This window comes from Calidris pugnax, unplaced genomic scaffold, assembly GCF_001431845.1.
Source record: "Calidris pugnax isolate Ruff unplaced genomic scaffold, ASM143184v1 scaffold24, whole genome shotgun sequence".
In the NCBI taxonomy this organism is placed as follows: Eukaryota; Metazoa; Chordata; class Aves; order Charadriiformes; family Scolopacidae; genus Calidris; species Calidris pugnax.
This window is the reverse complement of record NW_015090922.1, coordinates 14,891,958-14,909,722: the sequence shown is the minus strand read 5'-3', so window position 1 is coordinate 14,909,722 and position 17,765 is coordinate 14,891,958. Positions and strand designations below refer to the sequence as shown.

At 34.4% G+C, this 17,765-nt stretch overlaps 1 protein-coding gene across 3 annotated transcripts in view; it reads right to left on the bottom strand.

The window, feature by feature from the left end:
• KIF6 (kinesin family member 6) overlaps window positions 1-17,765 on the bottom strand; it is a 158,942-nt gene that overhangs the window by 120,363 nt on the left and 20,814 nt on the right. For all 3 annotated transcript variants that reach the window (XR_001412954.1, XM_014950568.1, XM_014950569.1), the window contains exons 4-6: window positions 17,301-17,448; window positions 15,153-15,262; window positions 8,651-8,780 (exon numbers count right to left, since the gene is read on the bottom strand). Coding sequence is in view for 2 of the 3 variants with exons in the window: in XM_014950568.1 (XP_014806054.1) it covers window positions 8,651-8,780; window positions 15,153-15,262; window positions 17,301-17,448 (388 nt within the window). In the remaining variant the exon portion in view is untranslated. The remainder of the gene's footprint in view (window positions 1-8,650; window positions 8,781-15,152; window positions 15,263-17,300; window positions 17,449-17,765) is intronic.

Here is a 17,765-nt window from a genome sequence, read left to right as displayed (position 1 = left end):
GAACAGTTATACCTCTTGATTGAATTGTGTTCCCTTCAATTTCCCAGTATTTTTTTCCAGCCTTAATAATGCCAGCACAACTGAACTGTATTTTGGAACTGACCCAGCTCAAAGGAATAAAAAAAATAAAGGAAAAGTCTGCAAACCATAGATATTTAACCTGGATCACTTTCCTGACTCAGTCACAGTGCAGCTGTAGAAAGCAGTTCCGCCAGAATAATTGAAAATGGCAGCATGCAGCGTGTGAACAAGTAGGTGGTGTGCAGGAATAACGTATGCCTGTCGCTGTTGGTGAAAAATCTGTAATGAAATTACAGCCTTAGCACTATTTTATTTGGGGCTGCTCTACCTAATAAAGCCAAGCTCAGAAGGGGAGGGAGAAGAGTTTTGATCATTAGTTTATACAGATGAGAAGTTTTGGAATAATGTAGGCAAGCCACTGGCTCTGCTTAACTGCCAGGTCTCTAAGGATCATTTCTCAATCCTGGGAAATGAGCAGCAGAGCATCAGGGCGCAGTCTCATGACACACTGTCTTCAGAGGCAACGCAGAACAAACGAAGGGGCAGGGAATTGTAGCACTGGAATGGAAGTGAACAGGCTCAGGGAAAGATATAGGCCTGTCAAGCTTTGAAAAGCAAGAAAATACTCCCAAACATATTTAAAATGCAGTTATACTAAGAAAAAGTTATATGCTGTTAAAATGTATTTTATTCAGTAATTCTGATTCCATGGATAATCAGAGCCAGCTTCACTTATTTTATTAGGAGAGCTATGATTTTACTACTTGGTCTCTGTGAAGCACGACAGGATATTTTATTTTTCCAGCTCAAAATCCACAACAGAATTAATATTTAAGGACACTCTCCTCAGCAGAATTGACACCTGAGGACATTTTACACTACAGTCGTGGCATCGGTCACAGTATTCTGCAGACAAGGTTAAGCTAGATCAAAACTCAATACAGGTCTGGCTGGGAAAGCACAAAGTAAAGGTTGCTATGCAAGAAGCAGAAAATCAGCACACTTCAGAATAAGCACTCTTAAGCAAACTTAAGTTTCACTACACAGCAAAACCTGATGCATTTCAAAATGTGCCTTTAGTCACACATGTTTAACCGCAACAGAGGCAAAAAAAAAAAAAAATGCGTAAAAGAACATCATTTCAGGATTCTGAGTTCCAAAAGCTCAGGACAGCACTTGGCCTATTAGATCTTTGTTGTCTATAGCAATACACTACCCACAACTCAGTTTCCCATGTTCCAAGCAGATTCTGCTAGTCTGGGCATTGGAAATTCCACTGCTTTTCTCTCCACAACTTCTGTTTTTTCATGTAAAATGAGCAAAGCTGATTTGAAAGTCATTGGCTAGAATCCTAAACTGCTATTTTTATGAAGTCCCTTTTCAGAGTAGAGCCATGCTTTAATCAGTACACCAACACTCCTTTTCACAATGGGATTTGATCTCCACTTTCTGTGCTCATAGATAGAAAGCTCTATTAAAACTATTGCAGGAAGCAGAAAGCAATAAAAATTTAAACTGTTAAATGAGATGTGATCATGAAATATTAATTGCAGTCATAATCCCCCACACTTTGCTACTTATACCACACAAGTAGACACAAAGCACATAGCAAAAGAAGTGACAACTTGTCAGCATCTTCAGTCCAAAAATAAGTCTTTTTTTGTGGGGGTGGGTTTTTTGGTTAGGTTTTTTGTTGCTTTGTCTTGTTTTATTTTATATTTTACATATGCAACTTCTAAATATCACCATTCAGCTGTTCAGAAAGTTTGAAAACTGAAAACAAACAAACAAATTTTTCTGGGCAGTGTGTCAGAGCCTACTAAAAGGTTCCTTTAGTAGCTTTCAGAGTTCATTTTGGCTTTGGTAGTAGTATTCAAACCATATGTTTATGAAATCATCCTCACGCTAATTTGATGTGATGAAGGAAAAAAGAACGAGGGGAGTGGCCTGGCTCTCAGCAGATGGTTGCTATTGTGAAGGTTATATATAGAACAATTGATGAGCTGCAGTTACTTACAAAGAAATAATTTTTTCCAGGAATTCTGTGACATCATAAACCACATGCACAGACTCTAGATGCTTTGTGATATCACACGAGCACTACAAAGGAATTAATGCCAGGTTATCTGTTGATGCCCATTTGTGGCATGGTAAAAGAGGAATTCAATAACGTATCTTTTCAGATTATGTTTTGGTAAAGCATTAGGTTTTTGTTTGATGTTGGAAAAATATATAACAGGAGATATATCAAGCCATACAAGCCAGTTTCCTTTATTTACAGGACCAGGATATACCTCTGCTTGCTGAAAGTAAATAAACTGTATAGAAGCTTCATGACTTCATGACTGTCAGTGGTGCCCAGTGACAGGACAAGAGGAAATGGGCACAAACCTGAGTATAAGGAGTTCCACCTAAACATGAGGAACTTCTTTACTGTGAGAGTGGTAGAGCACTGGAACAGGCTGCCCAGAGAGGTGGTGGAATCTCCTTCTCTGGAGACATTCAAACCCCACCTGGACAAGTTCCTGTGCAACGTGCTCTAGGTACACCTGTTCCGGCGGGAGCTTGGACTAGATGATCTCCAGAGGTCCCTTCCAACCCCATATTACTCTATGGTTCTATGACTTAAACAATTACATCTATTGATACAACAGCTGTAAGGTGGTTTCTACTTAAACAAGAACCTGCAGCATGGCCATATTGCAAGAAGCATCTGATTTGGGTGTTTCTGTCAAGGCATGCAGGCTCATGAAGGGTCCAAAAATCTTTCTGGAACCTAAGTTATCCATCTTAATCTAATTGTTATCTACCCTAAATCAACAAAACACTGCAGGAATACTTGCCTGTACAAAAATTTATGTATTTCCCAAATCCTTTATTTGTTGCAGCTGTTATTATAAATGTTGTTTTCACTAAGAAGAATAGCCAGAAACAGGATGCTACTGGCCTAAATAGAGCTCTTAATAATTAAGGACCTAAGATGGAGAAAGTTTCTTAAATAGGAGAAAAACAAGTGAAAGGCTGTTTAAACCAACAGAAGCTGCTACTATCTGGAAGAAGAATGTGTTGATTATGGCTGCCAAATATGCGCAGACAGAGAAAATACAGAAAAGAGTTCAAGAAAACTAGTATAAAAAGATTTCACAGGTGATAAATGCAGTTGTTCAGCCCATATTGCAAACCATCTCCACTTGGCAGTTTATACAGCTCCAGTGGAATATTTTCTTCTTTGAATCAAAATATTTAGACATCACAAGAACATGATTTTCCTGTACGAATGAATTAGTGACTACCCAAAGCATAAATGAAGAAAGGTTGATTCTGAATGCTCCCATTTTTTTGAGAGAATGTCTCAGTGAAAAAGTACAAAATTTTGTTTTAAGGAGAATTTCTTTTTCCTCAAGGCTTTTTCATTTTTGAACATTTTGAAGAAGTGCAAGGTAAAAGGGAAAAGAGAAAAGCATGGTAGCATCCAACGTGGATATCAGACTGATTTTCTCTGTTCTCAAGCTACAGTCAGACAGATACTTCTAGGAAGAAGTTCTGGCAGCTTTATTCCTTTCCAAACTCGGAGTATGTAAAAAGAGCTGCTGCATCCAAGAATGGTAACAACAATGATAACAGTTTAACACTGTTTCACTGGTTGAAATTAACCCTTAGAATATTCTGGTGTTTTCACAGTGTTTATAGCACAGAACATAATAACTCTCTACAAGGCTGAAGGAGCAGAGATTCTTCATTGAAAAACAGTGGCTGTATTTGTCTAGTTAATATAAACTCCACCAGTTCCAACAGGACCATGCTATATGGAAAGGTGTGTAAGTTTAAGAATAGGAGGTTCCTGTCTTTGCATCTGGTATATGAGTGAGATATTAATATATCTTTAGTTTCCTTTCTGATTAATATGGTACAAGTGAAGGGGCTCTTCAGGTGTACTTAGGTACACTTGACACAGTTGAAATTGAAAATTTATTGCTATGAAAATATAAGGATCAGAATAAGATGATCTTAAGGATCAGAATAAGATGATCTTAAAGGTCCCTTCTAACCTAGAAAATTCCATGATTCTATGATTCTATAAATGCAATTTGACACTTCCTTGATTTTTAAAAGCAATATTTTACCTTTCCATATTTACTGCAAGTACAGTTTCACAGTTAGACCATGGTAATAGGCAACTTCTGAAGTAATTAATAATCCCTGGGGAGGATATTATTAAACTTTAAGTTACACAGTGTCTTTTATCCCTATAAATCCCAAAGCACTTTAAGGACTATTCAAAGCAGTATGTATGATCGGTGACCGTTTTACCACACACAGAAATGAAAGCGTCTGTGCTGAAATGATGATGCCATTTGGTACTAATGATACTACAGAACAAGTTTGTCAGAGTGGAAATAAATTAACAATTGCCACCAATAAGGAACCTAGGAAAGCAGAAAGCTGCAATCCATTCTGGAATGCAGTTCTAACATGGATAATATGCCTTCTTGGCAAAAGTGTCACTTAATCTCATATGTTCACACATTCAAGTCTTATTTTTCATATTTCATCTAAGTGGCTTTCTAAATATATTCAAGAGAATACGAACGGACAATAAAAATAAATACAAAGGGAATTAGTCCAATTCAGAGGTCACAAGTCAGTCCCCACAACTAGCTTTAAACGTTTAAAAGTTTCATTCTTTCTTGAAATCAACATATTTAAACATTGCCAAAAGCTTACTGCTCGCCCCATGTGTACTTCAAACATTATAAATGATGGAATAATCATACATATATGTAGTAAGCACTGTCTTCCAAATTTTAACAATGGAGTATTACAGATAAAAAACTATGCACTAAAACATTTCCTTCCTCATTAAAATGAAGTAATTTTTCATTAGACAAAAAACAAATGTTGAATATACATGCAACTGCAGTGTTCAGACATATCAATTTCACATAAAGATTTTACAGTTTTTAAATTGATGCATGCCCTTGGGAGACTACTGGGTCTACCTTACTCTGGTATTTTAAGGCAAATACTAAAAAAAGTACTAATTCTCTACGTCACAGAGGTTTAGGCACAGTATTTCAAAGGACACGATCACATGAGATTCCTATCATAAGAACTTAGAAAAGACCACTTCAGCTGAAGACATATTAATAGCATATCTACCAAAATAAAATGGTTTGTGAACACCACCTAAAAGGCCAAACACTTATTTCTGTACATGAGCTCTTTTAGATGCAGCTGCTACCACCTGTGCTGTATGTGCAAATTAGATTTTGGAATCCTTTGTTTACATTTATTTGAAATATCAAAATCAAAGTTGCCTTAAAAAGTCAAAATACAAAAAAAATAAATTCAGATTTCCTTTTTTTGGTTAATAACCTGTTGCTGAGATACTTATGCCTTCAAATGTCACAAGAACCTGTGTTTTATGGGAAAACAAATAGTCCTTCCAGTTGGAAGAGCTTCCAACAAAAGAAACAGTTTTGGGGGTTTGTTCTCTGCCCATTTCTCCCTGCCAAAATGTAAGAGACAAAAACCTCCTATTTGGATTTTTACATGTGAAGTGTTTGTGCACAGATGTCTCCCATCTTACCATTTCCACAACTTGTACTACATGTCAAAACTACAGGAAAGGATTGGTCCTATATTGACCTAAAAACCAATCCTGCACAAATTAGATTAGCTTCCCCTTTTTTTCCTTCTGAAAGGACCTATATAGTCATGTGTGGGAAAGAAGTATTCAGTTATTCCCTTTGGTTCTGACGAATGACCGAATGTGGCTTATAGACTACTTAATATTATGATAACTCTCTTTTTAGCACAGTCAGTGTTGAGAGCAAAACACAGCCCTCAAGTCACAAGTTAGAGAGGCAGAGGCACTGCAGAAATTAAATTGTCATTCAGAATCATTAAATGGTCCTGCAACTCTTCAAAAACAGGTTATCTTGGGAGTAAAGGATTAAATTGCAATTTTAGATGCTGCAGTTCTGTCCCAAATTTTCTGTGTGATCCACGACAGTCATCTTAGCTTTTCCACACCTAAACTCCTCATCATTAAAAAAAATTAATCAAGCATAGTTTTTCTTTTACTTTCTTTTCTAGTTAGGTTTATTAATCTTGTGTCTTTTAAAGTTTACTTAAATAGCGTCTTAATCTTTTTTTTTTTTTTTTTTTTTTTATTCAGGAGGATTAAAAACCTAGCAACCTTCTCTGCCCTTCTGACAATTTCCACTCCGTTTTTTTTTTTTTTTTTTTTTTTTTGAGTCAGGAAGTGTTATCATAATTCAATCAAGGTTTAAAAATATGGATCTCTGGAGAAGTTAAGGTTGATGCCATAAATCCTCTTCCCTAGACCTCTGCAAATGATCCCTCATCTCTGAACAAACACCATTTTCTCATTCTGTTAAGTCATCATATGAAGTACCACAGTGACCTAAAGCCAAAAATGCCAATTGATAATGGCTGACAAATTCTCTAATGGTTGAGAGGAAGCAGCACTCAGTTTGCTCAATGAACTGTACTGCAATGTACCTGCTGCAATTGCAAAGGAACAATGTGTGAGATAACTACATAAATAAAACTTCTACAATGAAGTTTTTTGGAATCTTACTAACATTCCAACTAAGTAAGGTAAATATTGCTGCAATGTGTGGCAGTTATTCCAAGCAAGTATTCTCTGCATTTTTTTCTTTTAAGTACTCTTCATTGAAGACCAATGAAACAATAATTTTATAGTACTTATAAAACAAAAAAAAAACCATTTGCTAACCCAAGCCACTCAGATTAGTAAATTCTCTGCTACTCAGGTCCTACACATTCTCATGTTTATTCTTATGTTTTCTGGCAAGTACTAGCATGATCCAAATAAAATTACCAACTTGTAGATTAAAAATAAGATAAAGGAGATTTTTCTTCATACACCACAGTTAAGTCATGGAACTTCGTCTAACACCAGATTTCATGATAAAAATTTACTGAGGTTAAAAAAAGCATCTGGGCAAATTCATGTAAAATAAAACCACAACAAAAGTTATTAGCTTTAAATAGTCTGAAACACAAACTAATTAAGATTAGAGGATTTTTTTTTTAAATGTATCATTATTTACTTGGTTTATCTTTAACTTTTCTCTATATATTTGCTATTGGCCATTGTTAAAACAGGAAACTGGAGCAGACAAATCTTTGGTCTGACCCATTAAGAATATTCTTTTAGTTTTATTGAGCATTACTTCATTTTGACCTCTAATGACTTACCATCTTCATTAGCCGTGCTATTTGTTCATGACTGTCAGTGTTTGGGATATATTTTCTCTTAACATTTTCCAAATATGTAACACAATTGTCCTTTACAATTGCTGATTTATGACACCATTCTTCAAATTCTGCCTCATTTTCATAAACAGCTCCTCTAAACTGATCAGAGAGTTCCTGAAGATCTTTCTCCATGCAATGAACTTTCTTTTTCTGTTTTTCATTACGAACTGTCATGACAGCTTTTCAGGCTTCTGAACGCAATGCTATCTTTTTCTCTATTACGCTTTTTCAAGTTGTTTTGCCCTAAATTGTATAATTTTTCCATTTGGAATGGAATAGCATATCATCAATGGTTCCTTGCCTCAATATTCCTGTTTACTAATATACCTTAAGTAAAGCTTGATTATCTCTTTCCTTAATGTCTTTCTACCTCTCAAAATGTCACTGCTGAAATAGTCTCTCTTGAGAAAGAGAGAAGAAATCAGATTTTTGCCTATTTGTATTTTGTATTCAAACACTGCTTCTTCTGTGCCCAAGTGTATGTGGTCAGCCAGCAGGAACAGAGCTACTTGAATATTTCATATACTTTAACTATCTCTCTCCTCATCGATTTATTATATATCTTTTTGGTCAGACAGAGGATGAAACTCCACAAATTTCTAAAACAGAATTAGCTGTGTTGTGGTAAAGACACATCAACAGTGCTTACATTATACAACACACGTTTTATATTTACATTCCATTTCCAAGCATGAAGATAAGAAAGAAAAACCCAACCCTACAGATTCTATTAACTGGATATGGAAACACTTGATTTGAATTTTTCAGAAGCAGTAAAAATACTCTTGTCTTTGCATATTGGCAAGTATTTTATTTTTAATGTGCTCTGCACTACCTTTTGACATTTTTTCTTAACACGTAACACCACGTTTAGGCAAAAAGAAGAAAAAAAAAGAAGAGAGGACTGCTAAATCTTACTGTAACTACTTCAAAGGTAATTCAGAACTTCTGTGGGAGTATCTGATAATGCATTGTAAGGCCATGTTTTCTAATCTTTAGATGTGCATGTATGTTGATACATGCCACATTTAATAGTCAGTCTATGGTTTATGAGCAAAGTTTTTTTTCCTACTTATTTTAATTGCAGTAAGTTATGACATCAACAACCACCAATCACATTCACTAAGGAAAAACAGAAAGCACTTTGCAAAATCAAAGCTATAATCAGAGAAATGCTTATTTAATTTCACTGTGGAAATACACTCAGAAAGAAGACATTTACTCATTTATGTCCAAGGACTTCCAAAGTATACATCTTATGTTTATGATAATTTTAACTCTGATAGTGTTAAGAAAGATTTGTACCAGCAATTCCCACCTCAGCGATCATTCTATTGGTGTCTCCCAAGAAGAGCAGGTTTAAGGCTTCCTCTTCATTGGTTGCTTGCTGAAGAGACAAGTTTTTCAGATGAATGTTCTGATCAGAGTCTTCCATTATTGTCACTTTTCTACATGGAAAAAAGCCAACCAAACAACAAAATGAAAATTAGAATTGTTGTAATGTTCTATACCTTCATTTTGATTGTGCCTAAAAGGTGACATCTAAAATCCAAAACCCTATCATAATAAAAGAACCAAAACTGTGAAGAGTAAACCATGCGCATTAAAGGAAGCGCTGAATTATTATTTGTTTTACTGTCACCTGCTTTTTTATTCCTTTATTACAAACCTCCACATAGAATAGGAATATTTAAAATCTATACCAGAGAAAGCTTTGGGAATTTTTTTTAATGAGATATAGTAAAATTTCAAGAGTAAACGATTAGATGAATTGGCACAAACAACAAGTAAGGGTTTGTTTGCCATCACCACAGATATTTAAGTACAAATGATAAATAAAGCATACGATAATCTTGATGAACAAATAAGCATGGAACATCTTAGAAACAACACATCTGTAGCCAACAAGTTTGTAATAACTTTGCATTTGTCAAGATTATTACTATTTGAAAAGAATGAAAAGGGAAATAACTACAAATGTAAATGACCCCTTTCTTTAATTAGAAGCAAGCAAACAGAATGATTTTTTTTTTTTTAATTTCCAGTGAGGTTAGAAATTCTTAGTTGTACTTCTTTAAGCCTTAAAGTTCAAAAAAAAAGGAAGTGACATGGAAGTAGCAAGGATATGGCAAAAGCTCCAGGAGAGCTACCAAATGTTGCCGAAACTCCTTTTCACTGCTCTAGATAGCCCTTTTGCATGAGATTTTTTTCTTTCAATGAGGTTACTGAGAGGTAAATTTTATTGGCTTTACTGAGTAGCCATTAGTGTCTCCTCATTTGGGATATTCTATAGTATCCAACATGGAAGCCAAGTAGTTGCATCACTAGATTTGGAAATTTGGAAAATCCCCAGAGTAAAGACTCTGTTAAAACTGAAGTACGTTAATTCTAAGGATGAACGAGATGTCCTTTTCAGGATTAATTAGATATTCTGAGACAATTTACAACAAGAAAATTAGAACTTTTTTAAAAGTTACAAGTTCGGGTTTTTTTAAAAAAAAAAACAAGATTTTTTTTTTCCCCTGTAAGTACAGATAATACTTTATATATATATATATATGTGTATAGGTATATGCATGTGTATATATATTTTTCCCATATTCTTTGAGGTTAACCACAAGAGGGAGTATGGGGTTTGGGGTTTTATCTCTAGATAGTTCTTGCATATTAATTACTCCAAGCTGCTTCAAAACCACACAGGTTGCATTTTATTCTGCTTGCTTTGTCTTTTTTTTTCCCCAAACTGACAGAATCAATTCAAGCAGCTAAGCAGCATTTCATAGTACTATTCTGAAGTATTAGGGAATTAGTTCACCCTCTGATGGTCAAAACATTGGAATGGACATACAGAAATAATTTGAACACATTGCAATACACTCGCTATTTTCAAGAAAAAAACACATGTAAAAGTATACACAATGCTTTTTTAGTAGTCATAATAATGTTTTTTCCAAGTATAATTGCCTCCTTTTGTGTGACAGGGTGCATTCACAAAACTCTGCTTTCTTCATTCAGCGTATAAACCAAAAAGCAAAATTCTGCTTTTGCATAACAATATTTTGATAATGTCAAGTTGCATTCTGTCAGCAATTCCATCTGTGCATGCATCACACGCTAAAGCTGAGAGTGGTTCAGGTTACAGTATAATGCTTTGACTAATTTTAATATTTTGAAATTGCACAGTAAGCATCATTTATCCCTTTTTAGGAAAACAATGTTGTTTTACTATGCACACTTGGCAAAGCATTTAAACTCTAAGGCTCTTTTCAGACTACATTTTGACCAATGGTTACAAATAATTTCCAGACAACAAAGATATTAGTTTGGACAAAAAGCTCTGGAGGATTACTGTATCAGAAAGGAGATACTGGGGACATCACAAACCAGTGTCAGCCTCCTACACAGTGGCCTTGCATCTATTAAGAGTATTTCCAGATGAAAATCTAAATTTGCACATCTTGGGAGGCATCTGTCAAAACTTCCTCAGGAAGACATGTTCCAAAATGACTACAAAATTATTTATTTTATAGTTCTACAAAGTAACTGTATAATATAATAGATTTCTATAGAACATTTTCTATATTAGTGAAATCTTTAAATTTCATAGCCCTAACTTGGATCATGGAGTAGAAAAGTTCTGTTAAGTTACCCACAATGCCTAAAAGAAGGCAGAGATGAGGTTTTGTTTTCTTTACAAACAAAGAATCTTTTTCCATTTGGCTCAATGGATGGAATTTGTAGCTGACTAGGAAACCTGGAGGATGGGATCAGCCTTTTTTATACCTTTATTAACTCAGGCCCTTTCCTGCATCAACCAAGCTGCCATTAATGCAAGAGAGCCGTACACATTGAATGCTTTCATTTATGAGATTCCTGTTACTGGCAAACAATGAAGTTAAAGCTTCCTTTGATTAATTAATACCATCTCATTAATTTGTGTAATATAAACAAAAAAAATTTAAAGATTTTGGAAAAAAAAATACAATTTAAAAAAATCAATTTTCCTATGATTATATCTGTCTGTAGGGTTTACAATTGAAGACATCTTGAAAAAATATCAAAAACTGTATAAACATTTAAAAATTAATCATAATGATATAAGGAAATAATGTATAAGAATACATATCTTTTATGACATTACATTAGCAGAACATAGTAATAGTATTTCAGCATGAGGAGGATACTCTACAGCCAACAATAAATTTTGGAAAGAGATAAAAGAGAAAACCAGCAAGCATGCATCTTGGGGTCTGTCCAGAACACCACAATAACCAGTGTATAACTACAGCTAGTCTTTGTGTAAAGTTGCAAGGATCTTTAGGTTTTAAGAAACAATGACCAAGACCACCATTTTATACATCATTCCCCCAAAAATTATCTTGCAGAAGTATAGCTCACTGTATACCACATCAGAAGACAAAGTCAACACTGATTCAAGAGACAAGGTTACAAAGTTATTCAGCCACCAGCACAGCTTTTCAACAGCATGGAGAATTAATTTTTCCATTCAAGCATAGACTTAGAGCATAATCTCCTTAGCTTGTGAGACACATCAGAACCATGAGATGATTAAGTATTGGTGCAGGCTATTCTCCTGACACATCATATTGTGATGGGAAATCCTTCCCACTGTCTCCAATGAATTCCACACGAGACAAGAAAAACAATTTGCTTGTTCTACACTTTATGGACATAGGAGTGTATTGATACTGACTGAGAGATTGCTGCATATTTAGGAGTTAATGATCCAACTAACTGCAGCAGGGACAGCCTGTGCTGTGCTGCAGGGAGCCCTGGACTGAAGAATAAATTCAGCCAGGTCATAATAGAAGGGCCTGCAGGCAGCTTCTACCTGGTCATCACATCTCCTGCACGTCCTTGTCTTTATCAAAAAACGCCGCAAGAAGTTCTCATGAGAACACCCTTTAGAAATGCAGCTGGTTTCTTGTAAGGAAATTATATAATAGCTCAAATGACCAAAAGGACAGGATCTGTGCTGCTCTGCACAGTGCGCCATGAGGAAATCCATCCAGGCTCCATCCAATGCTGCACCAACGCAGGTTGCTCAGCATCTGACGGGATGCAAGAGTTACTTGCCATCTATATTCCTCTTTTTATTGTCTTATTAAAGCAGATACCTTATTAACCATTTTGTTGTTGGGCATTTCTTACTGAGATGTGGAAAGAGCCTTGCACACTGTCTCTCTCTTCCCTGTCACCCCATCATGCAAAACGAGTTAGAATTGAAACGACGAGACTGACTGTTCATGTACAAACACACACATAAGATCTGACAGAATCTGCAGGCAACTGCAATAACGTCACTCACAAAAAATGTTTGTTAAATAATACTTTGATAGTCAAAAGTAAAGTTGCCTTGAACAGCACAGCAATAATCTGAACTGAATTAATTTACTCATCCAATGCCTTTAGAAAAGCCATTGTAGAAAAGTTTCACTGACGTCCTCCTGCGGGTTGTCAGGAAAAAAAATTCAAATATGGATGTGAATAAACAATATGTAATGTATGCTGATGTTATTTTACACATTTAAAGTGTAATTTGTCTGAACGGTAATGAACAAAACAATCTTTGAAGAAATGATTCAGAACAGAATTATCAAGCAGAAAAGTTTAAGTTTACAAATCTTAATATTCTCCTAATCTCTAGTATTCAGTAGTAACACCATGAACACTCTTTATTTTGAAAGAATATATTTTATATGAAAAGAGTGAGCTAATAATATTATCACCCTTAGAAACTTTTAAACAATGGCAATTCTGAGAACACCAAAAATATGATTCTTGAAGATCTATGGATGGGGGCCACTTTCTAGATCACACAGCTGGTACTGCCATTGAAAAGGGGAAGGGCTGACATTAACACAGACAGACAGGCAAGAAGTTTATTTGCACCAAAAAAGTCAGACTGAATAAAATATATTTCCTGTATGTTGAAAATTATTCCTTTAGCCTTTTTTTCTTGTTCATTAAGCAGCACAGTTATACCAGTTGGTTTAGAGTATAAACTCATCTGAGATAGTTAACCAATATCTAGCCATAGATTTTTTAAAAAATTAAAGTATTTTACCCCAGACAACATAACAGTTCTGCATGTTACTAATAAATATTGATATAGATATCATTGCTGAAGTCTGAAGTTAATTGGCTCTTTGGTTAATTTATAATTCAAATAAACTTAATCTTTCTGTGCATACCCCCCCCCCCCCCCCCTTTTTTTTTTTCTTTTTCTTGCATTTCCCTGTCAAAGAGGACTTTAAAGAACTTTCACACAAAAACAGGGAATCAGTTATGCTGGCTGGCAGTTAAGATTATGTTTTCCCGTGGCCACATCAATTCTGATTAATGGTTATCTGAGCTCCCTGTGAAGTAGCTCCTCAACTACTGCAGTTTAAAGACTGACTTTTTAAGCTAAAATAGCATTAATTTTAGTTTGCTTTCACATGCAAGTGTCATCTATCATAGTTTGGACAGGTAAAGCAGTAACTTATTGGCTGTCCTGACTTAGTCTATGACTAATGGTTTTATAACTTCAGTCCTTATTTTTGTGTTATTGTTCAATGCCAAGAAAATTCTTAATTCAAATAAATAATGCAACAAATATTCAATATTAAGTTCAATATTGAATAAATATTCAATAACTAATACACAGTAATTAGGGAGAGTTTGTACTGGTAGGTTACAACTGAAGCGAAATTGTTTTGATTCAGTACCATGGAGTTATATAAAATGCAAATATACTGTACAACAGAGAACTTGTTAGAGGAGAAAGACTCTTGCACAACCTCAGAGAAAATGAAAAGCTTCAAAAAATTTTGCCCAGTTGAACAACCCTGCAAATCTTTTTACAAAAACAAGAGATGGCCACAAGAATTCGAAGTCTTTTACCAGCTATATTTTATAGCAATAGTTTTATACTTTTTACATGTTTGAAAACAACTGTAATTTCCTTGTATAAACATGGAACTCTCTCCAGGTACATCAGAATTAGATTGTCAGTATTAAATTAAATTTTTGCATTCTAATAAATAAGATTCTTCAAATGCCTCTGCATCTGCATATGCCACGTTTCAGCTACAGTGTCACAAAATTAGAACACTGTCAACTTTGCCTAAGCAAAACAAGTTACAATTGTTAAAGGCATATTGTCTAAGAAGCATAACGGTATATTCAATGGTATCTTCTATGGGCAATATCCTTACAATTAACCATTAGGAAAACTGTTTTTTTTTTTTCTGTGAAAATGCAAGTGCAACAGGATTTCAAAACCAAATTTAGTTGACATATAAATACCTGCACTTATTAGAAACTTGATACATATTTATATATACATGTATAAATAAATATGCATGCGTATACATATATAAATGAATATGCATATGTATACATGTATCTACATACACAGACATAACTAATTATGTAATTCTCTATATTAATCTATATATGTATATATACAGATAGACAAATTCCTGACAAATGTGTGAATGTAGTTCATATATCTATTTCCAGAAAAGTAGTGATTTTTTTGTGGAAGCCTCTTCCCTTCTGATCTGGCAGACTCTAACGAAATGATTAAGCAGTATTAAGAAGAAAATTTAAGTCTATAGAATATACAAAGGATGGCTACACACAAAACCTTGACTTCAGGAGTTGAGGTTGCAAATCTAATCATGCAACGGTCATGAGTTAATTGACACTGAGATCAGTAGCACAGTTTGAAAAAATCCCCAAACAATGCAACAGGGCATCTGAAAATGATTTCTCTTGTTGTTTTTGATGAATCTCTGTATTTTGCTACTCACGGCAAATCTTCCAATCTGGAGGCCTCATGTCTTGGGTCCAGGAGATCGTAACCACATTCATTGTAGATTTCTAAGTAGGAAACATGAGTTGTATACACTTTACTGCTGTCCTGGATAAGAAAAATAAAAAATAGAAAAAAAGGAAGAGCTATAAAGAGGAGTCAGAGCTAGACTAGAGGACAAATTTATCACTACAGCTTTTACCTTGCTTCCTCACTCTGTCTCTTTTTATTTTCCTGGGTATGGTTTACAATTTCAGTTTGTGATACTTTTCTGTTTTCTGTTTCCATATACATAAAGGCTCAAGAAGAAAAAGGAAAAACCAAACCAAACCAAAACACAGACATACACAAAAGAGACCCAAACCAAAAATCCCTCAAAAGCCCTACTATGTGCCTAAGTTTAGTCTGGGTTTTCTTGTTGGTTCCTTATACCTAGAAAAGTTTGTATACACAAAGAACAATACAGCCTGCTTACAGAACCATGCAAGACACCATTTTTCACACCTATGACAAAAAAAAGAATGTTATTATAAAGAGGTAAACCTTCATAGAAAGATTATGCTTCAAAAACTGAGGAACAACAACAACAACAAAAATAATCAAGGGTTTATATCATTTAAAACATCAGTGACATACTGCTTTCCACTTTCTTTATCATACGATTTAAGCACTGTATATGATGTTGGCTGTTCTCTGTAATCCTCAATTTTTCTGTATAATACATTGCCAAAATGTAACTTAACACAACTGGTTTTCGCAGACAGAATTTTCTCCTGCCCTAAAGCCAACAACATAAACCTCAAAATAATGGGCTACGATTTCAAAAATAAAAGAAAATTAGTCAGTTCTTTTCAGCTGATGAAGCCAGTATGAAAGCACTCACATCATGCTCACAGTAGCGATTTAATAATACAATCTACTACAGTTGTTTTGCAAAGTACTGTGAGATATGAACTTTTCCTTTTCATTGTATAGATGTTTCCCATGTTTTTTTAATGATAAGGACAGTTCACTATTTCAAGGGACATCATTTAAAAAGAACACAGCAGACGGATGGAAAAAATGTAGTAAGGAACTGTTCAAACAGGAAGCTGTGGAAATAGGAGAATTTCTGAAAAATAAATTAAAAGGAGATGTTATTAAAAACAAAGGGCTTGATTTGCCTCTCATTTTGGGTAAAAAGTTTTGTTTCCTTGGTTTCAAATTGCAGTGTCTTAGTGCAAGTAAGAGCTTCAAAAGTCTTGTATTTTTTGTCCCTGAATTCACTTTCTCCTGTTCCATCCTATTTAGGGTTAGGAGGCAGATGACTCTTCTCCACTACATCAGCACTTTCTGAAGTACAGTTATAGATAAAAAGAAATGAAACCATGCCTCTATCCAACTGTATTAAGTGAATCAGATTTTTACTACTGATACCATATACAGATAAAAACAGTCCATACAAGTGCATAAGTGGAGTTAAAAGGAAAACAGAGAAGGAAAATGAACACGAATATCTATTTTCTTGCAAATACTTAAAGCATTTGCATTACTGACTTCAAAAATTGCTTTTCATCATAATTAGATGTATTTAGTATTGTCATTCTTTAGTATATTCTATTTAATAAGAAACATTAGGTAAAAAAAGGCATAAGCTAAATATTTAAAAATTCTTATTATTAATTTTACAGATTGGTTGTTTATTTTTCCCTGAGCATCAGTCAAGGACAAGGAAATTAGGTAATTTATGAAGAGTGAAAATAATGCTCCATCTTTTTTATACAACACTGTTCATTTACATGGGAATCAGATAAATTTTTGTACAAGATGTGCCTATAATACAAAACCAGAGTAGAGCTAATATAAGTGTTAAGACCAGAAATACCAATTACATGATCTGAATGTACGTTGCACCAAGTAAAAAAACACATGGTTTTTAGAACTAAAAAACCCCTCACCAACGATATCCATTATTTTCAGCCTACTGCAACAAACCAGGTAAGCAAAATTATTAGCAATGTATTCTTGCTTAAGTTGTCATGTCAAGTTCAACATTTTCTCCAGCATTAATACTAGGGCTTTCTCTAACGGTATTATTAAGACAGCCTTTTCAATATAATTATGTATTTGTAAACCAGACACTCAAACAGAAAACAATGTCTCATACCTTCTGAAGTTGATCAAAAATATAAGATAGAGTCCTGGGAATAATGCCTCTATCACTGTAACGTTCTGCTCCTCCTGTGATGGTAAAAGTTTTGCCACTGCCTGTCTGACCATATGCAAAGATAGTGCCATTATATCCTGCCAAAACACTATAGAATAAAAAAATGGGGAAATAGATAATTAAAATACAAGGCATAACACGTTTTCCATGATCAAATTTTTATAGAACAAAAATAAAATTAACAGTAATTCAAAAAATATTACTGAAGGCAGCTGCTATGTAATTTAAGAACGCACTTCAAGATATGTATTCTAGATTCAATGAAATTTAAACTATCTAGAACTGAAGGACTTTTTGATGCCTTGACTTACCGCATTATTCAATATCATCATTAGTTGATTATATTTACATTACCTTTTAACACTTCTTTCTTTGGCTGATGATTTTTTGCAAGGATGATACTTA